The 26,314-nt window shown below is 42.7% G+C and overlaps 1 protein-coding gene across 1 annotated transcript in view; it reads left to right on the plus strand.

Annotated features, from left to right (window-relative positions):
• The window catches only part of PRTFDC1 (phosphoribosyl transferase domain containing 1), a 100,372-nt gene that overhangs the window by 64,891 nt on the left and 9,167 nt on the right, over positions 1-26,314 (plus strand). The window contains exon 4 of the mRNA XM_039233054.1: positions 13,462-13,527. Within this exon, the coding sequence (XP_039088985.1) occupies positions 13,462-13,527 (66 nt within the window). The remainder of the gene's footprint in view (positions 1-13,461; positions 13,528-26,314) is intronic.

Raw genomic sequence — 26,314 nt, forward strand, 5'->3', positions numbered from 1 at the left:
CTGGGTGGCTCAATTAGTTGAGCGTCTGACTCTTGGTTTTGGCTTTGGTCATAATTTCACAGTTCATGGGTTTGAGCCCTCACATCGGGCTCTGTGCAGAGTCTGCTGGGGATTTTCTCTCTCTCCCCCTCTCTCTGCTCGTCCCCTCCTTGCATGCTCTGTCTCTCAAAATAAATAAATAAACCTAAAAAAAAATGAAGTGCCATTAGAGGAAATAGTTTCCTATTTGAACTCTATTATGTTAAGGACATCATGAATTTTACAGCAAGTGAATTTGATGTCATCAGAGTATTTGATGTATTCGAAATTCTGAAACCCATTTGATGAATTCGAAATTCATTGGCTATGCAGCCCTCACCTTTGGCATTACCCGTCAGTGACTACAGAAGTAGATCCGTGTATGAGTATGCCGACGTACGCTGAATTGGGCTTCCACTTTTCCCACCTGTCCAATCAAGAATTCATCCTTCGGGTATTTCTGAGAGTCCCCCAGTGGGTCATCGCACGTGTCCACAAGTCAGTCTGTCTGCTGCGGTTACCACAGAGTGTCTGTCACCTCCTCCACTAGCTCCTGCTCCAATTCCTGCATTTCATTTTTCTACCTCTTCTAAGATTATTAGTGAAGCCATTGCTGATGCTGTTGTGAGAGTGCCCGTGTCTATGCCAGGGGAGCTCCGAAAACTGGCAGTCCTGTGGGCACCAGGGCAGGGCCAGGTTTCTCACAGAGGCAGGGGCCCCAAACAGTTGTGAACATGGCCCTGCTTCGGACCTTTGACCTGTCTGAAGAATCTCAGTCACTAATGAAAGTAGTTCTCTAACATGAGGGCTCAAATGCTGTGATGGGGACCATACAAAGAACAATGGTCATCTCAGGTGCCAGCCTGCTCTTCTCTCTTCCCTGCCATCTCTGACTCAAACAACTTCTTCTGCTGCCCTTACAACACAGACTCCCTGTGCTCATCAGCCAGTGACCACAGATACTTGACGGGGGTAAAGAGAAAAGAGTAGGTACTTATGCATTAGCAACACGTGGATGCACAATCAGACAGCCCAAGTGGCCTGTCCCATAGCTCATGTGGACATTCTGACTTTCAGCGCATAGAGGTGGTTGGGTCTACAGTTGACTGTGTCATTGAGGAGTGTTCTTAGATTGTGCAGCAGAAACTAAGAGCAAAAGCCACCATTCCTGGGTGACTTGGCCTTCCTCACTGGCAGTCTAGAGAAAGGTGCTCCCCGTACTTGAGTCTGTATTGAACCCCACCTCTCCCATATTGAAGGTGGCACGCCTGCTCTAAGTCAGACACGGCAGCGGACCACTTCCCTCTCCCACTCCTCTTCCAAGCTTCCACCAACAAATTGGTACAGCAGAGTCTCATTTCCTTTGCTCTCCTGGACCTTCCTTTCCACTGTGATTATAAAAACATTTATTAGGGAATAATTTTTCCTCACGCACATTAATGGAGTCCAGACTCTGTATAATATGGACAGACAGATGCACTGTGCATTGTGCTCCTTTTAGAGGAGCAACACTGTTTACGCAGAATTTTCCCAAGACCACCCAGCTCAGTTCACATGTAGTCTTTAGCTACTTCCAAGCCCTGGCCTCCAGAGGAAAAGAAAAAATTTAATAACTCAGCGCCCCACCCAGTGTTGAAGACATGACTTAATACTGAAGGAATTTGCAAGCCTACACTGCCAATCAACATGCCTACATCACATAAACCATCTTTTCTTATTCTGAAAAATAAAAGGTGGCTCTTGAAGCATTCTGCTCTTGGACCTTCTCACGTAATACTCGTCTCATGAGATACTTGGAGAAGTTGGAGCAAAACCATAAACCCTAAACATGGTAATAGTAGATGAAATGCTTGACATTTGCCCCCCCCCGCCCCAAGTATTCCACTTTCTTTATATTTTATATAAATTGCCTTTTCCCCTCCAGCTTTGTATTATGGCTAAGGTATTATATTAAGACATTTGTGCACATAAAAAGTTTGCTCTAAGTTTCGTAGCATTGGCACATATTGGAAAATCCGTTTGCTCTTTGCAAGAACTCCGAGAAGCAAGAAAGGCAGGTGGTAGTATCGCCATTTTCCAGATGAAGTCCATGAGAAATCGAGGGAGTGTGCCAAGGTGTCCCAGTGAGTAAGTGGTTAAGGCAATCATTGTGTCAGATCGTAATCATTTATTCTTCTTGTACGATCATGTTACCTGGGAACCAGTACCTAATTTTAATCTTGGCGGTTTTGAGTTACATAGGCGTACCGCTAGATTATAGATGTGTATTAAATACATTATGTTACGCTACCTTATAGTTTACTGAGATGTAAGGACATGTTTATTCCTTTTATTAGAATCTTAATCAGTGACTTGTACAGAAAATGTGAACCAGGAAATACCACTCCAGGTTTTTTTCTGTAGATGCTGATAAATTTTAGTTACATGAATGATGGGGAGTTACTCACATAAGCAAAACAAACTGAAGTAGAGCTTGATAGAGTGGAAAAATCACATGAATAAGAGTTAGGATACCTTGAGGGCAGGCTTGGCTTTGTCATTAATTCACTCCCACGCCCTCTCCCTTTCCCTTTCCTTTTATGACAGCAGGAAAGGAAAATCCAATTCAATAAATATTTATCAGGGACTTACTGGGGACAAAGCATCTGACATAGGATGTTTCATTTAAATCTCCCACTAATCCAAACAAGTAGGTGTTATTGTCCCCACTTAACAGAAAAAGGGGATCGCATCACGTTCCCTTCTGTCGGGCCCCGCTCAGTGTCAAGGAGCCTGCAGATGAAAGCTCTCAAGTCCCTATTCTCGGGTTGCTTTCAGGAACAGAGGAAGTGAACAGATACCTAGACAGTGAGCAAGAAGTAGCCAGTAAAACAGGGACGATCCGAGGGCTGCAGGAATTGGCGCTAAATGCAAAGGAAACACGTTGTCAGGAGAAATCAGTTCTGGTTGATGGTGGCGATAGGATGAAGATCAGGTGATGATTTATAATGAAAGTAGATTTTAATCTCCATGTGCAGGGAAGCTATAATTCTGACAAGCAGAGACGCGGGAGAAAGAAATTCTGGGCGGAGGGAACTTCCGTAAGACGCGCAATGATAAAATGCAGGGTGTTGCGCTGGACTTAGCCAGCGGGCTGGAACAGAGATCCCGACGACTCGCGGTGCGGCCTGTGGTCCTGCCCCATCGCCCACACTGGGGAGCTCGCTAGAAATGCAGGCTCACAGGCCCCTCTCCAGACAGGTAACGGTCCGCACGGGGGATTCATGTGCACATTACCTACGAAGCCCTGGGCAAGAGGAAGTGCAGTGCTAAGTCACATGGAAAGGTAGATTCTGATCAGACCCGAGGGAAAAGCTATAGAATGTGTTGGTTACGTGGAGGCTTTGGAGCAAGACAGAAGGTTACCCGGTTTCAGCTCCCACACTCTCTAGCTGTGGGACCGTGGGTGAAGTTGCTTAGTCAAGTTACTTGAATTGGCGTGATAACAGCACCTCTTACCTCATAGGATTTTTAAAAAATGGACTTTATTTTTTAGAGCAGTTTTAGGTTCACATCAAAATTGAGGGGAAAGGACAAGAGAGCTGCCATGGACCCCCCCCCCCCGGCCCCATTCGCCCACAGCCTCCCCCACTAGCCACATCCCACACCAGAGTGTGACGTGTTATGGACCTACATCGATACATCATAACTATGTGTTTGGACAAATGTGTTATGACATGTATCCATCATTATGGTATCCTAGAGTGCTCTTACTACCCTAAAAATCACCTGTGTTCCACCTATTCCTCCCTCCCCCACCAACCCCTGGTGACAACTGATCTTTTTTGTTGTTATTTATTGATTTTGAGAGAGAGAGAGAGAGAGAGAGAAAGAGGGCACATACGTGCACACATGAGTGGGGGAGGGTCAAAGAGAGAGAGGGAGGGAGGGAGGGGGAGGAGGAAAAGAGAGAATCCCAAACAAGCTCCGTGCTGTCAGTGCAGAGCCTGATGTGGGGCTTGATCCCATGAACCATGAGATCATTACCAGAGCAAAGTCAAGAGTCAGATGCTCAACCCACTGAGCCACCCAAGTGCCCCAACCACTGATCTTTTATCGTCTCCATAGTTTTGCCTTTCCGAGAATGTCAGGTGGTTGGACTAATACAGTTTATACACTCTCATCAGATCGCTGTCTTCACTTAGTGAGTTATATGCATTTAAGCATCCCCCATGTGTTTTCATGGCTTGATCACTTATTTCTTTTTACCACTGAATGGTATTCCACTGTCTAAGTGTATCACCATTTGTTTATCCTCTCATCTGCTGAAGGACATCTCCTCTGCTTCCAAGTTTTGCTAATTATGAATAAAACTGCTATAAACACTCACATGCAAGTTTTGTGTGGACATAAATGTTCACCTCCTTGGGTAAAGACCAAGGGTATGGCTGCTGGCTGGCACCTCATGGGATTTTGTTGGGACCCATGCACGTATTGTGCTTCACATAGTGCCTAGCACTTAGTAAATGTTCGATAAATGCTTCTCAAAGTCAGACTTGCCTCTAATACTTATGGGGCCCAAGGCAAAATTGCAAAGGCAGATCCATATGCTATATCCCTAAATATTTAAGGTTTTGAAACTCTATAGTTTTGTCCAGGGTCTGGTTCATGTTTCTACCCAGATCACCTGAGCCAGAGAGCAGAGGAGCTGGGCTCATCCCTGCAAGCCTGAGCAGAGCCTTGTGTCTGCAGGGCAGGGCAGGACATAAGCTGGGCCAGGGACCAGCTCCTGGGTGCTGACGGAGCCTGCCGAAATCCCAGATGAGACTGACCCACTTAAGCTCTTCAGGGAGATGGGGCGGCTAGGTTCTTCTCCCTAGGGAAGTTTGGTCTCTGAGACACCTGTGTTGGGTGATTTTAGGGTGGCCAACTTGAAAAAATAGCAGCCCCTCTTTTTCTGGTTTCCCAGGATAAGGCTGTGCTTTTCTCTACCACCATCTTCCCCCTCACACACTTGACCTTGCAAGAGGGGGAGGGGGTGAGGCCCAGCCCAGCACTCGTGTCCCTGTTATGTAATTCTCATAGCTCACACTGTTAGAGAATTTTCAAAAAAAAACTTCCTTATAAGACCAAAAAGGAAAAAAAAATATGTCTTTGTGTTTTGGTGTTTGTGAATATTCAGGGCCCCCCTTGCCTGGCTCTGAGGGTGACAAAAATAAATAAATAAATAATAAGACAAAATCAGATTTCATTTTGCAGGCCTGGGCATTTTCAGAAATATTTTGAGCTGAGAAGAGACGCAATATATCAGAACTTTTTGGACCCAGAGTACAATTGGATGGGAAAGAAGATAGATCCAGCCTAATGCCAAAAAGGCCGTGTGTGTTCTAGAGGTTTCTCTGGCATACTGTCTGTGGCCAGTTCTCTCCCTTGGTCCTCCATGTTCACCATTCCTTCCCTTGGCAATCTTAAAACCAGTTCATGAGAGCTGGTTTAAGACTTCGTTACTGTTGAACAACTATTTTCAATTGTCATATGTGTGTTTTTAAAAGTTATAATTATAAATCTTCCCTGGGTTACTTAGGAGAAAAAAATTACACAGAGAAAATTGTCTTCCAAGAAATAGTCACCCCTGGGGATATGAGCGTCCACATTTTAAAACACAGCTTTTGCTGAAGTCTTTCAGGGTCACTCAGATGTTTCAAGAGGCTCCACTCGTTTGGCCTTCTGATCCATAATGTAAAAACATAACTTAAACCAAAACAACAGTTCATACCAAGATTCAATACAGAAGGATATCCTGCTTCAAGGTTTCAGAGTTCACGTAAAGCAAAACCACTGAATCCATTTTTAAACTGTTTCCTCCTTCCCTGGGGTCTCGTATACCTCCGTTAAAATAAAGGTCCATTTTCTTCTCTCCCCTCCTTGTTTCTCTCTTTCTTCTTTTTCTTTTTCTGACGACCCTTCATTATTCCTACCAGCATATAGATTCGTCACATGATTGTGTCCCTTCTTCTAACCCAGCACCCCTTTATTTCTCAGAAAGAAAAGAGCCTTTCTCTGTTGGGTGGAGATTACTCTTAGCTAACCAGTACCCCTCTTACAGACTGGGTGGAGTAGAATACCAATCACAATAGAGTAATAAATCATTGTCATTAAACAGAAAGCCATTTTGTCTTCGAATAAAGTCATATCATGTTTGCAAAGTTAGTCACACCAGATTCAGGAAATGCAAAATATATGTGTACTTTCAAATGAGTGAAATTGTACATGCTAACCTATATATATATTTTATTTTTCCTGGCCAAAAAAGAGTTTGGCTTTCAAACATCTCTTTTACTAATCATGAAATGAATTCCTGACATTAAAATATCTTAGTAGATCATATTTTCACATTTTGAGTATTCAGAATTCACATGGATGTTTGCATTAGGTTTTTAAAAATGTTGAGGAGACTGGGAACTGAGATAATAAGAGTATGAGAATAACAAAAATATAATTTCGGTGTGAACCAGACATAGTGGAGGAAGGCCTATATTTTTCCAGTCTTCATGTCTTCTAAGTTATTCAAGTTAGCTTTATCTAAGCCCTTCTCAATTGAGGTTTACAGTTATTTTCTTATGTGTTTGTTTATACTTTTCATTTTTCTCTGACTCCCATTAAGTAATAAGTTCCTCTAGGCTTCTGGACAGCTGGAGAAAGAACTTCATGCATCATTATGGCTCCACAAACACTAGATGCCCCAATGTGCTAGCAACAGAGTGTACAATTAAGTTGAAAATAAGACTGCAATGCTGAAGGGGTTTTCATTCCATTGGCAATTGCTACATTCACAAAAAATCCAGTGGGACATGGTTTATTAACATGCAGATCTGTGTAGAGGGTTATTGGGACACATATAAAGTCCAGGGAATCCAAGGAAACCTTCCTGGAAGAGATGATGCCTGAACTGAGTCTTGGTGAAAGAGTACGAATTGTACACATGGAAGAAAGATGGAGAAGTATGGTGTGAGCAGCCGTGAGCTAAGACATGGAGGGTTGTGTGCTGGAAACTCCTGAGGTCTCGATGCAGTGCCGTAGTGTTTATTGGTAGTGATGCGATGTGTCACAAGTAATTTGTCCCTAATAATACTTATCAAAATTTGCAAATATGGACTTTTCCTGTAAATTAGCATGATCTCTTAGTTGAGGTCCTTTTGTTTACAAGTAGTCTATAAATCAATTTTATATTACTTTAAGCTAAGATGGTGGATTTATAGGAAGGCATTGGGATATCTCATGACCCACCCACCCCCAAGATAAAAATGCATCCAGGCCCGGAAAAAGACCAGAAACCCAGCCATCCATTGTCATGTTCTACCACAGATCTGCTGCTGCCATCTTGTAAAGCAGTTTCAAGGTTAGCTCCTTGCTCTACGGACTGTAAACGGCTCCCTCAAGGACCTAATGAGAGTGGATCCAAGCACAATCTCCAAGTGGCTCCCACCTATTGAGAAGAAGGGTGAAAACGGCAACGTAGAATGTTAGAAACTCAGCCCACCAAACAGTCCACTGTAAAGCTTCAGACGCCGCAGGGTGAGAACTGGGAGGTCACTGAGAAACCCCAAAGGAAAACACGTAGGAGGTCGTTTTTTTAACCAAAATCCCAGCCACGATACAGACTAGCAGTGCAAGGACATGAGTCCTCCTAACCCACAGGCCTCGTGGGCAGTGGTCAGCCTCAGTAAACCCTAACCACAGAGTGTATGGCACCCACGGAGTAGAAATGTGCTGAGTGAGCCGAACAAAGAATACATCACAAAGTCGATGTTAGGACACCAGGGAGCTTTGCAAGTTTCTCTCGACCCCAGGCAGCTTAAAGGACTAAGGGGCTCAGTTAAGAGTCCTGTCCTACATCAACTGCTGGTTGAAAAGAAAACTGGGGATACTAGAACAAAGTCACCTGTCCTCGTTCCCTGACTTGGCATCAGATGTTAGAATTCAAAAAAATTTAGGGGTCTCCTGAGTGGCTCTGTTGGGTAAGCCAATGACCTTTGGTTTGGGCTCCGGTCGTGATCTCACAGTTGGTGAGTTTGAGATCTGTCTCAGAGCCCACTTGGGATTTCTCTCTTCCTCTCTCTCTGCCCTTCTCCAGCTTGCTATAAATACATACATACATACATACATAAGGGGCACTTGGGTGGCTCAGTTGAGTGAGAGTCTCGCTTTTCATTTTGGCTCAGGTCATGATCTCACAGTTCAGGTGATTGAGGTGATCAAAACCTCATGTCTGGCTCTGCACTGTCAGCGTGGAGCCTGCTTGGGATTTCCTCTCTCTCTCTCTCTGTCCCTCCCCTGCTCATGTGCCCACACATGCACACACTCTCTCTCTTAAAATAGGAAAATGAATAAATGCTTTTAGTGGTTTGCACCATTTTAGTAAGAAACTTTCCTGTTTGGTCACTAACACTCCTTATAATGAACTATTTTTGTTTTTTGTTTTGCACTCTATCCGTTTAATATAGGATCGATGACCTTACTGAGCACAGAAGAGCTGAGAGGAAAGATCAGGCTAATACTGGGGAAAAGCAAAATTAAGGGCTTGATGGCAGCTGAGAATATTCGGAAAGCTTTTGTGTGCACAGATTTTGAAGCAAGTGTCTCTGACTTTGGAAATGAATGGTTTAGAGTGGTTCTTTTGTTTGTTTATTTTCCTTACTTTTCCCCTTCCGGTTCCTCAAAAGGACAGGAATTCAGGATATTTATTCTATGTTAGTAATGCTTTTTTTCTAAATGTTATCTAAGCAGTGCCAAGTCTCCTTAGGATGAATGGCCACACCTGCAGGTCTGTGTGGGCATGCCCTTGTTGTGCCTGGAGACAAGGTCACCTAAGCTAGTGATTTCCAGAATATTTCTCCCAAGGAAGCCTGGACTAAATGTCACAGATTTCCTTGACTCTTTAAATGTACATAACTGCTGCTGGCATTTCTACCAAGATGTTGGCATCCCTTGGCCATGTCAGCTTATGTATTTCACTCCGTTAGTATAAGGGGGCTTACCCCTTCTCAGATTCCTCTCAAAAGACCAATTATGTGCTTCTCTCTTCTAGGGATACTGGGGCGTGGGCCAGGGGTAGTTTACACCAGAGTAACAAGGAGCCAGGAAACCTTGGGTTGAACTGGGTCCCTTTACCAATTAGCAGCCCCTCTTTGGACAAGTTACCTAAACACTCAGTGCTCAGATTCCTTGTTTGTAAGTTGGAAATTAAATAATACCCACGCTGAGCCCTACTGAACCTTAGCAAAACAGATGGATCCGTTGGTATACAAACTCTACTAGAGCATAGAAAAAAGATCAAGAACCACCCAATGCATTATATGAGGCTAATAGAACTTTGCTTTAAAACTATAAAGCAATCTTGGGGTGCCTGGGTGACTCAATGGATTTGGCTTTGACTTCGGCTCAGGTCATAATCTCCAGGGTTTGTGGGTTCGAGCCCCGCCATCAGGCTCTGTGCTGACAGCTCAGAGCCTGGAGCCTGCCTTGAATTCTGTGTGTGTCTCTCTCTGCCCCTTGCCCACTTGCGCTCTCTCTCACTCTCAAAAATAAATAAAGAGTGAAAAAGAAAAAAGAAACTATAAGCCAATCTTACTTATGAAGATAAGATTAATAATCGCAAGTAAAATATCAAATCAAAACCAATGATATTAAATTTTAAAAAAAGTACATCGAGGGGCACCTGGGTGGCTTAGTCGGTTAAGTGTCCGACTTTCACTTAGGTCATGATCTGGCGGTTCGTGGGTTCGAGCCCCGCGTCGGGCTCTGTGCTGACTGCCAGCTCAGAGCCTGGAGCCTGTTTCAGTCTGTGACTCCCTCTCTCTCTGACCCTCCCCTGCTCAGGCTGTCTCTCTCTCTCTCTCTCAAAAAAAATAAAAATAAAAATAAAAATAAAAAAAAGTACATCGATCCTAAGACTATAAGGATGCTTTTGAACCATTAGAAAAATATCATGGTTAAACAGAGTGGATTGGATGCATACAGTTAGCTCTATTCTGCCCTGAAACCCCACCAAAATGCCAGTAAAGAAATGAATGAAGTATATCCCCATGAGGACAAGGAAAAGGAGAGAAAACCTCAGTGGGCAAGAGATGTCAGTGGTTTTTCAGAGGCAAAACTGATTAAGGAGGGGCACTGACTCAGCTGAAGAGTGAAAGTGAAAATCCAAATGCCTGTGGAGGGAGTTGTCAATGAGAAGTACAGGATTCACGCCACAGAATTCTTGAAAGGCTCACAAGTTAGTCACTAGGTTCTGAGAAGATGGAGCAAAGAAGGAATGGCCTAAAGCATCAGGGTGCTGGGGTGCTTATGAATGGAGAGGATGGTCCTTCCGCGCCCTTCTTCATCCACCAAAGGTTCCTTTGCTGGAGTCACTAAACTAGGCGAGCCCCAGACTCCAGTGTACCAGAAAGGATTGAGGAGTGACCATTTCCTGGGACAGAAGAAGGGAGGGAGAATCACATCCAGCATTTACTGAGACAGGCTCTGTTCTCAATGTTCAGTTTATATGAATTCATTTGATCCTCATAACAGCCCCTCAGATAGGCAAATAAGTAAAGGTATAGGGGTGCCTGGGTGGCTCAGTTGGTAGGCATCGACTTTGACTCAGGTCATGATCTTATGGTCTGTGGGTTCGAGCCCCACGTCAGGCTCTGCACTGACAGCTCAGAGCCTGGAGCTTACATCGGATTCTGTGTTCTGCTCTCTCTGTGCCCCTTCCCTGCTTTCTCTCTTTCTCTCTCTCTCAAAAACGAATACATTTTTTTTAATTTAAAAAATAAATGTACTCAAGTAGCTGAGACAAAAAAAAGTAGCCAAGACGATTTTTTAAAAAATGAACTCAAAAATGGAACTTGCTTTACCACATATCAAAACATAATAAAAAGCTATAATAGTTTAACAGTATGGTTTAGATGTCAAAATAGACATTTTAGGCTAATGAAACAGAAGAATATAGAAACTGATCCTCACGTAGGAGAATGAAGGCTATGATAAAAATGACATTTCCAACCAGTTAGGAAGAAACAATTTAATAAGTGGTATTGGGACCATCGATTACATACATACTTGGAAGACCTAAGTTCCAGGTGAGGTAAGGACAGATCTAATAATAGAAACATGTTATAAACTTGTTCTCTAAGTAAAACCTTCTGAAATAACACTTGCTTGGCAGCATGCCAAATGTGTGACTTATAGCATAGTATTTAGCTTTCAGATATATTGTATCTTTTTTTATGGTTGTTTTTGATCAATAGAATGGAGATGATAATAGTAGAATTAGTATGAAGTTTGCTCTGATCTGGCAGAGTGTAAATCTCTTTTGTTACATTTAACTTGTGGTTTAGTAGTTGCATCCAGTTCTGCATACCTCAGTCCCCTGGAAATACAGACATTTTTGTATTTTTCCTGCTGCTATTGAAACATATTTGAGTCTAATATGCAGAAATTCCCCCTGTGTTTACTCCTATATCTCAGCACCTCTAGAAGTGGCAAGAGAATCTTCTCCTTTGACATTAAAAAAAAAATTTTAAATATTTATTCATGTTTGAGAGAGACAGAGTGGGGGAGGGGCAGAGAGAGAGGGAGACACAGAATCCGAAGCAGGCTTCAGGCTCTGAGCTGTCAGCACAGAGCCTGATGCGGGGCTCAAACTCACGAACCGCAAGATCCTGACCCAAGCTGAAGTCGGACATTTAACTGACAGCCACCCAGGCGTCCCTCCTTTGACATTTTTGACAAGTTCCTAACCTAGTGCATGGCTGCTTATGAATACATGGTTATATATGCCTGTTCAAAAACAGCAAAAGATCAGTAAATTCTGGATGTTCTTCAACTTTCTCCTTTTGAGATCAGTTCCCATGAGAAGAATATTATTGGATTTATCTACGTGGCGGGCATTCTCTTTACTCCTTTGCGGCACAGAGTGGGTGCTTTACCGAGTGGAAGTAAAAACACTTTCAGGTTATTTTCCCCCCTCTCGAGCAGTAAGGTAAAAACACAAAAGCTGCTTCATTGGAAAAACTGTTATATTGGTTATTTGGCTGCTTTTCACCTTCCCAGATGACCGATTTCGTTGCCTAGATAGAGACCCAGTTGCAAGTGATAGAGTCCAATTCAACCCAACGCAAGAAAATCCCTAAGGGAAGGAATTGGCTTTGGTAGCTGGAAGAGCCAAGGCTGGGTATAGCTTGAGGCATAGCTGGTTTACATAGGTAAGGCCTAGCCCACCTGAGCCATAAGGAATGAATGACACCCCCACCCTCCGTGAAAGAGGCAGGGCCTTTTTGCCAGAATAAGGGAGGAAGACCCTGAACTGGCAAAAGCCACAGCCACTCACAGCAGCGACCTATGATGTTTCCTGGTTCAGCACATCACGCACAAGGTGCCCACACATTGTCTTCTCCCTTAGATTGTTGCTGGAAGGGATCGTAACATGACAGCCCTCTTGCTTGGTCATGAAGCCACGGTCTGTAGGGTGTCTTCCCAGTGAGGCCAGAAAACGAGCTGCCTGCTCTGTTTCCTGTTCTGCCTCCGTGTTATTTTGTTGCGATATGCACTATGTAACAGTCCGTATCTGGTTTAGTGTGTGTGTGTGTGTGTGTGTGTGTGTGATTTGTGTGTGTGTGATGTGTGTGTGTGATTTGTGTGTGTGTGTGGTGTGTGCGTTTTGTGTGTGTGTGTGTGTTTTGTGTATGTGTGTGAGGTTTAAGTAGCACAGGGCGATGTACGATATATATATAAACCCCATGAAAGTGAATACTCATAACCTCTGAAGGAACTGGACTGAAAAGTCTCCTAAACATATTCCTGGGACTGCAGAAAGTTCCCGAGGCTCCTTCATTCATGTGTGAAGGTCTAAGTGCAACGGTTCTGGATCTGTGAGCTGCTCGAATTGCCCTCAGCATCAGCGAAGAGGCTGGATCTGTGTGGCAGGAGGAAGGAGTCCTCAACTGATTGCTCAGCCATTGTCTGATTGTTCCCCGCTGCGGGCCAGGACTGGGACTTGTCCGCACAGCAGACAAATGGTGGCCCACTTCTGGGGATCTGGTAGCCCCTCCACCCAGAGGGGTCCAGGAACATGACCACCTTCGCCAATTCCATCTGCCTCAGGATAGGTTCGAGCACCTTCCATCATTTTCCTATGCCAAAATTAGATTTGTTTGTTTTCTCTCCACGCCTTCTATCATCGCCTCTCCACACGGTCTCTCCCCTCCCGGAGCCATCAGAATGCTTTGTCTCCAGCACGGTAGCAGGAGAGTGGCTCTCGGTAACCACGGGCAACCAGGAATCTGTACGAGCTATTTGTGCTGTATTTGTAAGGCACAGTCTAGCCGCTAGCCGAGTAGACAGGGGAAAATGTGCTGTAAAGGTTTCTTGTACAGTGAAATATTATCTTCCCTTTTTTCTTTTCTTTTTTTTTTTTTTTAGAACGACCAGTCCATGGGCGAGATGCAGATAATTGGAGGCAATGATCTTTCAACACTGGCTGGAAAGGTTTGTTCATGTAACTCTGCTCCGTATACACACTGATGTCATGGGGAAATCAGTGACCTTCATTTCAGGTCAGCACTTGCAATGCGTTTCAGACACTCTCCCGGGCTGGCTAATTCATGCAAATGGATGTGTGAATCCTTTTAATGATTTCTCCCTTATAAAACACCCCTTTTACAACGCTTCCAGGACCTGATGCCCACCAGATCTCCAGCCTTCCTTGCGGTCTTATTTCAGACAACCTCCTATTACAAAATAAATCCCTTGGCACTCCCGCCCTCTTCCTTTCCTCCGCTCGAAGGTCCCTCCTGAAAAGGAAGCTTTTTCCTTTATTGGTCTGCTTTTTGTCTCCTCTGTGCCTCAGCATCTCAGCATTGCAATAAGACATTTAAACAGGTTTGCCAAAGTTTAAATTTAAGGAGGGAATAAAAGAAGCGTTCCTTGTGAGCACATTTTTCAGCCTCACGCCTTTTTCCTCCCGTGCAAAAGAATGTAATTCATTAGATCATGGAGCAAACACCGCCGCTTTGAACTTGGAGTTCCAAACCTGCCAATGCTTAGTAATCAAGTGAAAATCTGTTCGGATTCTGACATAAATATGTACATGGGAAGGAAGAGTTGTTTCATAGAGCAGATGTCCTTTGTGGAAACGTGACCTGAGATTCGAGTTTTGCCGTGAAAAGCAGGCAGCAGCTCTACTGACATACCTCGTTATTAGTTATCCCTGAACAGCTTCAGTCTTCCTGGTAAAATGGAGCAGCCTCTGACCCAAGTTTAATCTCTCATCTTTGTGGTTCTTATTGTTATGCAATGCCCGGATGGGGAAAGGGATAGCGGGCATATTTAATAAAAATACGTTTAATAACACTGGGAGCACTAGAGAGTTGCAGGGTCTTGAAGTACAAACCAGCTTACTTCCCTCTGCTCTGAAGATAGCATAGTAGCCATCCGAGTGTGACATCACTATCCAGGGAGAGATTACGTTCCACAGAAATTGGAATTAACTTGTTGATGTTAATGCATCACTAGGCCACCATTTGATCTTACTGCGTCAGTTCATAAAATAACATCCTGGAAAGCTAACATGCTCCAAGCAATTTCTAGAAATTCCCAACTTTTCACAACTCTGAGGTGGCCTTTAAACGAGAAGTCATTTTGGTCCTTTGTTGTAAGACATTGCCTTACAACAAAGAGAAATATCGTACCTTGTATGATATCACACAAGCATCTTGCCTTTGGGGAATTACCATGGGGTCTGTCAAAGTAGCAATTCTAAGAATCCCAAATGAACACCAAGAGAGTGTTGTGCATAAAACTGTGACTTTTCTCTCCTGCTTTCTAAAATTGTCTTCTTTTTCATTTTAAGGTGATCTCCCTCTTAGGTGAGCATCAGATATTCCATCCCTTTAAAAAAATAGAGGAAGGTGGGCAAAGTTTCTGAGTAGGGGTGGAGTCAAGAGGAGGGGTGATAGTGCGTGCCTCGTTCCCCTCCTAGAATTCCTACTAAAACCCACTCTTTCCCATGAGAAAGTAGATCGTAGAAGCTCAGGTGGGAGAGATGGAAAAACAGCCGGCACTAAGTACAAGCAGGAGTCATCTCCGGTTATTTGCTCATGTGACAAATGATTCTTCCAGGTTACCAGGTGCTATTTTGTGGTATCTTTACACTTGCATTTACGTGTGCATGGATGGATTCTATATATGTTTAAATGTATGCCGAGTAGAATCCTTTGGGCTCAGAACGCACTGGGTAAATATTTCTAAGATGAGTCAACATTGATTAGCCAAGTTCTCAACTGTCATGACAGTTTAGGTTTAAAGATTACACGTCTTTGTGCAGTTCAGGGTATCTAGGCTCACATCAGAAGAAGGGAGTGCTTAATGAACCAGTGTAGACCATGCGCAGTGCTCTCAAATGTATCTTAAATCTGCCCACTGCTCTCCGTCTTCATGGGAATCACCCGAGTATAGACTCTTGCAATAGGACAAAAGTAGTGTGGTCTAGGGCAGGAGTTAGTGAACTTTGTAGGGAAAAGTCAGGCTGTAAACGCTTTTAGATTTTGTGGGCTATACACTCTCTGTTACAACTACTTAACTCATGCAATCATAGCATGAAACTGGCAAGCAGCCATAGGTAAAATAGAAACCAATGGACATGGCTGTTTCAATAAAACTTTATTTACAAATGAGGCAGCAGGCCAAATTTGGCAGATGGGCCATAGTTTCTGACCTTTGGTCTAGGAACCAGCAAGGTCAGCACCACCTGCAAACTGATTAGAAATGCAGTACCTGAGATCCCACCCCCGATCCTACCCCAAAGGCACCTAACCATCCTTTGATGGTTCCTTTGCACATTAAAGTTTGAGAAGCACCAGTCATTTAGAGCCAGATCACTACTATCCTCCTCTGGGAGGCTGTGGTAGCCTAACTAGTCTCCCTGAACTTTATCTCCACTTAATTCTTGCCACTCTCTAAACCATTCTCCAAGAAACAACAGCCAAAAGGATCTTAAGATACAAATTGGATCCCATCACTTGTCTACTGAAAACCTTTCAATGGCTTCTCAATTAGGATCGTCAGACTTAGTAAAAAGCAAAACGGAGAACAGGATGCCAAGCTGAATTTGAAATTCAAATAAACAATGAATACATTTTTAGTATAAGCATGTCACATGCGATATTTGGAACATACTTAAGCTCAAAAGTCATTTGTTATTTATCTGAAATTCAAATTCACTGAGTGTTCTTCATTTTATCTGGGAACCCTACTCCTACGGTTCTGAGATTACAATCCAACCTCCTTCTCCCAGCCTGTAAGACCTGTGTGATCTGGCCCTGCTTTGCTCCCAACATCACCGTATACCACTCAGCCCTCCTCACAGTGTTATAACCACACTGGAAGCTCCTTCCTGCCAAGACCTCGGATAAGCTATGACCTCCAACCTGGAATCTATTTTCCTCTTATCCTTCAGACCTCAGCTTAATGGCTCTTATATAAGGGAGGCCTGCCCTGACTCTGTCTGAAATGAGCACATACTCTTGCCTTACACACTTCCCACCTTGCTTACACTTCCCACCTCCCCATCATATCTCTGTATCAGTACTCTGCTTCAGGTCACGCCCTTTCCATAATTTGCTGTGTTTACTTTAAGGCTAATTTTTTAATGTGTCTATTTTCCCCACCAGAATGTCAGTGTAAGGTGAGCAGAGACCTTGCTTATCTTATTTATCACCATCCTATCTCTTGCATTGTGCACAACAGGCGTAACAGGTCAGAATAAGTATTTGGTGACTGAGTGAGTGAAGGCTACTCTTTCTCTTAAAGCAACCAGACATCTTTGCAATGAACTCTGGGAAGGGGAGGATGTGGCAGAAGGAAAGGTAAAGAGAAGCCCGTCCAGCCACACCAAAGGACCCATCAGCCAGCTAGTTTGGTTTTAAGTTGGATGAGAACAGTGTTGAGTAAGGGCCCATTGTCTTCGAGAAGCAGAAGAGCTTTGGTGTCACAAGAGATTCAAGGTGGGGGGACTTTGTTGGTGAATGCTGAACACCTGTGTGGAGGCGGGAAAACAAGTTCACCTAACGTTTGTAATTTCCTTTTCCTTAAACAGATGAAGGTATTCATATGGCTGATCTGCTCACCCATTCTTCGGCCTTTCGGAGAAAGGCTATGCATTAAGGGTTTGAAAGAACTTTAAAAATAAGCCACAGAGACCCTCCAGAATCTTCCCATCATGCAGAATGTATGCCAGATGGGGGCGGGAAAAAAAAAAAAAACACTTAAAAAGAAAAGGCACCTAACAATTAGTGTGTACTTTTTTAATGTTGTAGAAGAAAGGCAAACTGTAGTAAACACCTGCATAGGACAGAAGGGTTCTTGCAGGGGCATCTGGGTGGCTTAGTCGGTTAAGCGTCCGACTTTCGCTTAGGTCATGATCTCGCGGTTCGTGGGTTCGAGCCCCGCGTAGGGCTCTGTGCTGACTGCCAGCTCAGAGCCTGGAGCCTATTTCAGAGTCTGTCACTCCCTCTCTCTCTGACCCTCCCCTCCTCACGCTGTCTCTCTCTCTCTCCTAGAAATAAAACATTTAAAAAAAAAATAAAGAAGGGTTCTTGCAGATCATCATCTGACTTCACCCTTATATAGTAATCATATGATTTCTTAAGTCAATAAATTTATATTTAGGGGCGCCGGGGTGGCTTAGTCGGTTAAGCGTCCGACTTTCGCTTAGGTCATGATCTCGCGGTTCGTGGGTTCGAGCCCCACGTTGGGCTCTGTGCTGACTGCCAGCTCAGAGCCTGGAGCCTATTTCAGAGTCTGTATCTCCCTCTTTCTCTGACCCTCCCCTCCTCACGCTGTCTCTCTCTCTCTCCTAGAAATAAATAAAACATTAAAAAAAAATAAATAAATTTATATTTATTCTGAATTTACCATTAATATTACTACTCTGCCATGAATTTCTGGTCTCTTCTTTTTCTAATGCTTGGCACTAAGAGAAGAGCTTCCAGGGTCTTTCACCATGAGACTCTTTGCTTGAGCTTAAAGAAATCCAAAGAAGGAATGAATCCCTGGGACTGGGACTGTCTTCACAAGTGGAGGCTGAGGTTTTACTTCGGACTAGAAAGCCTGGGAGTAACACAGAAAAGGGAGAAGAGTATCATGAAATGAAGGATGAAGGAGGGAAATGGGAGAGCCGGAGGGCAAGCACAGACCAATGTGGCTGAAGGAAATCGGTCTAAAATAGAGACAATACCTTAAGAAATTGAAAATGCAAGTCGGATTTGGTTTGTAGAATATGTTGAATATCTCAACAAAGAATTTAACTTGCAGAGGCACCTGAGTGGCTCAGGTCATGAGCTCACAGTTTGGGAGTTCAAGCCCCCTGCTGGGCTCTGTACTGGCAGCTCGGAGCCTGGAGTTTCCTTTGGATTCTGTGTCACCATCTCTCTCTGCCCCTCCCCCACTTGTGCCCGCCCGTTCTCTCTCTCTCTTTCTCTCTCTCAAAAGTAAATAAACATTTTTTTTTTAATTTTCTATCACCAGGGTTTCTGGTTTTATTTATTTTATTTTTTTTAAATTTCATTTCATTTCATTTTTTTTTTACAAATAGTTTATTGTCAAATTAGTTTCCACATAACACTCAGTGCTCATCCCCAAAGTGCCCTCCTCCATGCCCATCCCCCTCTCCCCCCCACATCCATCAGTCCTCAGTTTTTGTCAGCATTCAAGAGTCTCTCATGGTTTGCCTCTCTCCCTTTCCCCCACCATTTCCACCCTTCTTCTTCCCCTTGTTCCTCCGTCAAGTTCCTCCTAATCCTCCTATACGTGCAAACATATGATATTTGTCCTTCTCTGCCTGACTTATTTCGCTCAGCATAACCCCCTCAAGGTCCATCCATGTTGCTACACATGGCCAGATTTCATTGTTTCTCATTGCCATGTAGTATTCCATGGTATAGATAAACCACATCTTCTTGATCCATTCATCTGTTGATGGACACTTAGGCTCTTTCCATGTTTTAGCTATTGTGGAGAGTGCTGCTATGAACATTGGGGTACATGTGCTCCTATGCCTCAGCATTTCTGTATCCCTTGGGTAAATTCCTAGCAGTGCTATTGCTGGGTCATAAGGGAGTTCTATTGTTAGTTTCCTGAGGAACCTCCACACTGTTTTCCAGAGGGGCTGTACCAGTTTACATTCCCACCAACAGTGTAGGAGGGTGCCCGTTTCTCCACATCCTCGCCAGCATCTAGAGTTCTCTGATTTGCTCATTTTAGCCACTCTGACTGGCGTGAGGTGGTATCTCAGTGTGGTTTTGATTTGTATTTCCCTGATGAGGAGGGATGCTGAGCATCGTTTCATGTGTCTGTTGGCCATCTGGATGTCCTCTTTGGAGAAGTGTCTGTTCATGTCTTCTGCCCATTTCTTCACTGGGTTGTTTGTTTTTCGGGCGTGTAGTTTGGTGAGTTCCTTATAGATTCTGGATATTAACCCTTTATCTGATATGTCATTTGCAACTATCTTTTCCCATTCCGTTGGTTGCCTATTAATTTTCTGGGTTGTTTCCTTGGCTGTGCAGAAGCTTTTAATCTTGATGAGGTCCCAACAGTTTATTTTTGCTCTTGATTCCCTTGCTTTTGGGGATGTGTCAAGTAAGAAGTTGCTGCGGTGGAGGTCAAGGAGGTTGTTTCCTGCTTTCTCCTCTAGGGTGTTGATAGTTTCCTGTCTCACGTTCAGGTCCTTTATCCATTTTGAGTTGATTTTTGTGCATGGTGTGAGAAAATGATCTAGTTTCATTCTTCTGCATGTTGCTGTCCAGTTCTCCCAACACCATCTGTTAAAAAGGCTGTCTTTTTTCCATTGGATATTCTTTCCTGCTTTGTCAAAGATCAGTTGGCTGTATACTTTTGGGTCCACTTCTGAGTTCTCAATTCTGTTCCATTGGTCTATGTGTCTGTTTTTGTGCCAATACCATACTGTCTTGAGGATGACAGCTTTGTAGTAGAGGCTGAAGTCTGGGATGGTGATACCTCCCGTTTTGGTTTTATTTTTCAGTATTACTTTGGCTATTCGGGGTCTTTTGTGGTTCCATACAAATTTTTGGATAGTTTGTTCTAGTTTTGAGAAGTATGCTGGTGCAATTTTGATTGGAATTGCATTGAATGTGTAGAGTGCTTTAGGTAGTAATGACATCTTAACTATATTTATTCTTCCTATCCATGAGCATGGAATGTTTTTCCATTTCTTTGTGTCTTCTTCAATTTCCTTCATAAGTTTTCTATAGTTTTCATCATACAGATCTCTTGTATCCTTGGTTAGGTTTATTCCGAGGTATTTTATGGTTTTTTGTGCAATTGTGAATGGGATCAGTTTCTTGATTTCTCTTTCTGTTGCTTCATTATTGGTGTATAAAAATGCAACCGATTTCTGTACGTTGATTTTGTACCCTGCAACTTGGCTGAATTCTTGGATCAGTTCTAGTAGGCTTCTGGTGGAGTCTGTCGGGTTTTCTATGTAGAGTATCATGTCATCTGCGAAGAGTGAAAGTTTGACTTCCTCTTTGCCAATTCTGATGCCTTTGATTTCCTTTTGTTGTCTGATGGCTGATGCTAGGACTTCCAGCACTATGTTAAACAACAGTGGTGAGAGTGGACATCCCTGTCGTGTTCCTGATCTCAGGGGGAAAGCTCTCAGTTTTTCCCCGTTGAGGATGATGTTAGCTGAAGGCTTCTCATAGATGGCTTTGATGATGTTTAAGTAGGTTCCTTCTATCCCAACTTTCTCGAGAGTCTTTATTAAGAAGGGATGCTGTATTTTGTCAAATGCTTTTTCTGCATCTATTGACAGGATCATATGGTTTTTATCTTTTCTTTTATTGATATGATGTATCACATTGATTGATTTGCGAATGTTGAACCAGCCCTGTAACCCAGGAATGAATCCCACTTGATCTTGGTGGATGATTCTTTTGATATGCTGCTGGATTCGATTTGCAAGGATCTTGTTGAGAATTTTTGCATCCGTATTCATCAAGGATATTGGCCTATAGTTCTCTTTTTTTGCTGGATCTCTGTCTGGCTTGGGAATCAGAGTGATGCTGGCTTCATAAAATGAGTCCGGGAGTTTTCCTTCGACTTCTATTTTTTGGAATAGCTTGAGAAGAATTGGGATTAATTCTGTTTTAAATGTCTGGTAGAATTCCCCAGGGAAGCCATCAGGTCCAGGGCTCTTATTTGTTGGGAGATTTTTGATCACTGATTCGATTTCTTCACTCGTTATGGGTCTGTTCAGGTATTCTATTTCTTCCCGTGTGAATTTTGGTAGTGAGTGTGTGTTTAGGAATTTGTCCATTTCTTCTAAGTTGTCCAATTTAAAAGTAAATAAACATTTAAAAAACTTTTAAGAAAGAATTTAATTTGCAGAGAAAAGCAAAGAGGAGTTGCAAAGATTTTTGAGAAGCGACATCAAGAAGTTGTGCTTTGCGGGGCACATTAGTGGCTCAGTCGGTTGAGCAGCCAACTCTTGATTTCAGCTCAGGTCATAATCTCAACTGTTCATGAGATCAAGCCCCGCTGTCAGCGCAGAGCCTACTTGGAGTTCTCTGTCTCTCTCTCTCTCTCTCTGCCCCTCCCCCATGTGTGCTTCTCTCTCTCTCCTCAAAATAAATATATAAAGTTTTCATGTTTTTTTAATGTTTTTTATTTATTTCTATGAGAGAGAGAGAGAGAGAGAGACAGCGTGAGCAGGGGAGGATCAGAGAGAGAGGGAGTCACAGACTCCGAAACAGGCTCCAGGCTCTGAGCTGGCAGTCAGCACAGAGCCCGACGCGGGGCTGGAACCCACGAACCGCGAGATCATGACCTAGGCGAAAGTCAGACGTTTAACCAACTAAGCCACCCAGGCGCCCCTAAATAAAGTTTTTAAAAAATTGTGTTTTGGGAAAATTACCTTGATAGAGGATAGACTAACTGAGGATGGGAATGAGACTCCAGGCAAAGAAACTAGTCAGGAAGCCATGTGGGTCGAGGAAACATGAGCACCGAAACCATAGGAGCAAAGTAGGAACATAGCAGAAGACAGGGCACTGTCCAAGGGAGCAGCGGAAGAGCAAAATGATGAATGTAGGAGGGAGGGCTAGGAAAGATTTTTTAAAACTCTAATTTTCTTATAAAAGAACTTTTAAAAATGTAGAGACATAGCTCACCTGTATAATTCTCCACACATTATATAAGCACCATAGCTGTACTATGTAACTTCTTAAACTTTCTAAAGATGTGTGAGTCAAAATATTTAGAAAAGAGACACTGTACCCCCTTGGACCTTTAGAAAAGGCTCTTTAGAAAAGAGCCCTCTTGGCTCTTTCTCTTTCTTGGTTTCTTTCTTTACTTTTCTTTCCTTCTTTTCTTCTTTCTTTGCTTCCTTCCTTCTTTTTTCTCTCTCTCTTGCCTCTGTCCTTTCTTTAAAGCAAAGAAAAGGAAGCTCATAAGGGAAGCTGGCTGAGTCATGGTTGTAAATAGGTCATGGCTCTTGAATAAAGGGAACCCTCAATGATTAAGTTAAATGGCCTCAACTCACAATGTTTAAAAGCATTTTCCTCGGTGTGCTCAAGCTGTCTGCACAACGTGCTCTCTAGCTGATGTTTTTTCAAAGTTGATTTAATCCTGGCACTTCATAAAATGTGTGTATCCATTAAAGCAAGAAGATTTTATTCATGTTCAAGAGAAATCTCTGAAAGGGGTGGAATAAAACCAAATGCTCGGAAACAGACCCAGATCTGGCAACGGGAAAGCACAGATGTGCAGGTTAAGTGCAAGATTTCAGGAGACATGCCGCCTTCCCCCACCAAATAGGTTTCTAATCAAATGCCAGAATGAAGCATCAGAACCTGCCAAATTTCCTCCTTGGCTGCCTTAACTATTTAAATCATTCCTTTTTATTGCATCTGACGAGGCTGAGAACAATAACGGAAATGCCCACCGACTGATGATTCTGGCAATTTTGGGAATTATCACATAAAGTGAAATGCTGAACTACATTCCTTTCTCCATGGGGCTCGTATTCACACTCGTACCCATGCTCCACACCCACAATGAGCCCATCATCATTACTGCCATCCCTCTGCTCAGCATGACCACAGCCACAAAACTATGCTGCCGAAGATGAGACTGTGCTGTGCTAATCATTTTGCATCTTAAGAGACTGAAAGTGGGAGCAATCTATGTAAGAAAACCACTGAGATTTGTATAATTCCTTCTTTCTTTTCTTCTTCTTTTTCTTCTTCCCTTTCTTTTTCTTCAGGGAAAGTGAGGGGATTTGCTTCCCTCGGGATCGCACCACAGCAAAGAAAGGATGTGCTCCAGAGACTCCCCATAGAATATTGGCCTGCTGCCCCCAGGTTGCAGACTTTCTTTACTGTCTGGGTGTAACGAGATGGCGTAGTCAGTAACTGGCGAGCACCTCAGATTCAGTGATCTGAGTTATCAGATTGGAAGTGCTTAGGAGGCACTGAAAAATGTCGGGGGCGGGGGGGGGGGCGTGAGTGGCTCATTCGGTTAAATGTCTGACTTCAGCTCAGGTCATGATCTCCCAGTCTGTGGGTTCAAGCCCTGCATGGAAGCTTTGTGCTGGCAGCTAGGAGTCTGGAGCCTGCTTTGGATTCTGTGTCTCCCCCATCTCTCTGCTCCTCCCCAGCTTGTGCTCTCTCTCTCTCAATAATGAATACATAAACTTAAAAAAATTATTTTAAAAATTTCCAAGGTTGACACTCAAAAAAACAGGTGGGGGCGTTGGAGGATTTCTTAGTGCAAAATTAAAAGTAGTAGACATTAATTATAGCTCAGTTAAGGAAGACTTATACATCATTGAGGGGAAAAATGGAGGACATGTGTCAAAAGAATAATGAACTAGAGAAAGAAATGAGGTCAAAATTGTTAATTTGTTCCATGGTCATTCCTTGAGCACCTGTAATACTGGTCTCCATGTTATAAAGATGAATTTGTCTTTGTCCTTTAGCTTGTGGAGTGAATCCTGATATATTAAAGTTTAAAGAGATTAGTTCTCTTAGACACTAGTGAAAATTCTTCCAAAGTTGGGGTAGTCACTTTCTCTGTACTCTCGGTCTTCTTGTTTTGTATGGCAATCTTCCAAAGGTACTAAAGGCATTGCTTTATTGGAAGTGAGCTTTTCATACAACAAGTAGTCCACTAACAATCCAGACAATAAACCCACATATTACTAAGGAAAGAATTTGAAAACACAGTGTAGTGTTCTTAAAGGAAAATAAATATATAAGTAATGACCACTCTATTTAAGTCGCTAAAAAATTCTAAGTTTCTACCGAGCTCCCTTTCAATAGGAGATTTTTTTCATATCAGTATTCCCTTGCCCATCATTTGTGAACCCACTAAATAATTTTAATTTTTAAATACTGTACACAACTCAGAAAGTTTTTTGTGTTGTTACAGATATTACCAACCTACTTAGCCTCCTTAATCCTCCAAAATTCTTTGAGAAATATAGTTAAACCATAATTAACCAATGTTTTCCTCATAATAAGCCTTCCAAGAAAGACTAGCTTGGAAAGAAAGAAAGAGAGAAAGAGAGAAAGAGAGAAAGAGAGAAAGAAAGAAAGAAAGAAAGAAAGAAAGAAAGAAAGAAAGAAAGAAAGAAAGAAAGGAAGGAAGGGGAGGGGAGGGGAGGGGAGGGAAGGGGAGGGAAGGGGGGTTATTGCAGTTTAACACACAGGATGGTGACAGAGAAACAATTAGAAGAAAAGAAACTTTAAAAGGAAACATAATTATAGTACTCTACTTGGCTCTGCAGTAGGGAAAAAATGTGAGCAGTACAAGAAGATACAGTCATAACGAAGCATCTGCACTGGGAGATGGAAAAGAGAAGTGAGATAGTATATAAGAACTAAGTTCTCATCATTATATAATATAGCAAATAAATGATGTCTAAAATTACTAAAATGAGAAACAGAAGTACAGTAAGAGAGACTATTTTAAATTAAAAGAGAATTAAAGACCCAATGCATGGGCTTCAATTAGACAAAGCAGCTACAAAGGCCATTTTAAAGACAACTTGAGAGGGGCACCTGGGTGGCTCAGTTGGTCAAACATCCGACTCTTGATTTTGGTTCAGGGCCTGATCTTACAGTTTGTGAGATGGAGCCCAGCATCAGGCTCCATGTTGTCAGCACAGAACCTGCTTGAGATTCTCTCTCTCTCCTTCTTTCTCTGTCTCTCCCCACTTGTGCTTGCTCTTTCTCAAAATAAATAAATAAACCTAAAAAAAATAAAGACAACTGGGGAAATTGAAATATGTACTAGATTTTGTATGATATTAAGAAATTATTGCCAGGGGCGCTTGAGTGACTCAGGTCATGATTTCAGAGTTCATGGGTTTGAGCCCTGCGTTGGACTCTATGCTGACAGCTTGGAGCCTGGAACCTGCTTCAGATTCTGTGTCTCCTCTCTCTGCCCCTCCCCCACTCACTCTCTGTCTCTCTCAAAAATAAATAAACATTAAAAAAAGAAATTATTGCCAGATAGAGAAATTGTGATACACACACACACGCACGCACGCACGCACGCACTCACACACATGATGGAATATTATTCAGCAATAACAGACTAGGAAATCCTGCCATTTACAACAGCATGGATAGACCTTGAGAGCATTATGCTAAGTGAGGTAAATCAGACAGATAAAGACAATTACTGTGTGATCTTACTTATACATGGAATCTAAAACAAAACAACACAAAAACCAAACTCATAGAAAAAGAGATCAGATTTGTGCTTCCCTGAGGTGGGGGTAGGGGGCAGGGAAATCAGGTGAAGGTGGTCAAAAGGTAAAAACTTTTAGTTATAAGATAAATAATAAGTTATAAGATAATAAATAAGTATTAGGGATGAAATATACACTATCATGACTGTAGCTGACATTGCTCTGTGATATACAGGAAGGTTGTTAAGAGAATAAATCCTAAGAGTTTTCATCATAAGGGAAAAAATAATGTTTTCCTTTTTTGCTGTCTTCTTTTGTTGTATCTATATGAGATGATAGGCGCTAAGTAAATTTGTTTAGGTAATTACTCAATAATATATATAAGTCAAAGCATTATATGGTACACCTTAAACTTACACAGTGTATGTCAATTATATCTCAATAAAACTGGAACAAATGAAAAAACCAAAATAGATGATTGTCATTTTTGCTAGACGTGACAATATTGTGGCTACGCATTACATAGAATGCCATGATAACTTTAAACATAAAGTACATAAG

This window comes from Hyaena hyaena, unplaced genomic scaffold (genome assembly GCF_003009895.1).
Source record: "Hyaena hyaena isolate Hyena2069 unplaced genomic scaffold, ASM300989v1 scaffold_72, whole genome shotgun sequence".
Classification (NCBI taxonomy): domain Eukaryota; kingdom Metazoa; phylum Chordata; class Mammalia; order Carnivora; family Hyaenidae; genus Hyaena; species Hyaena hyaena.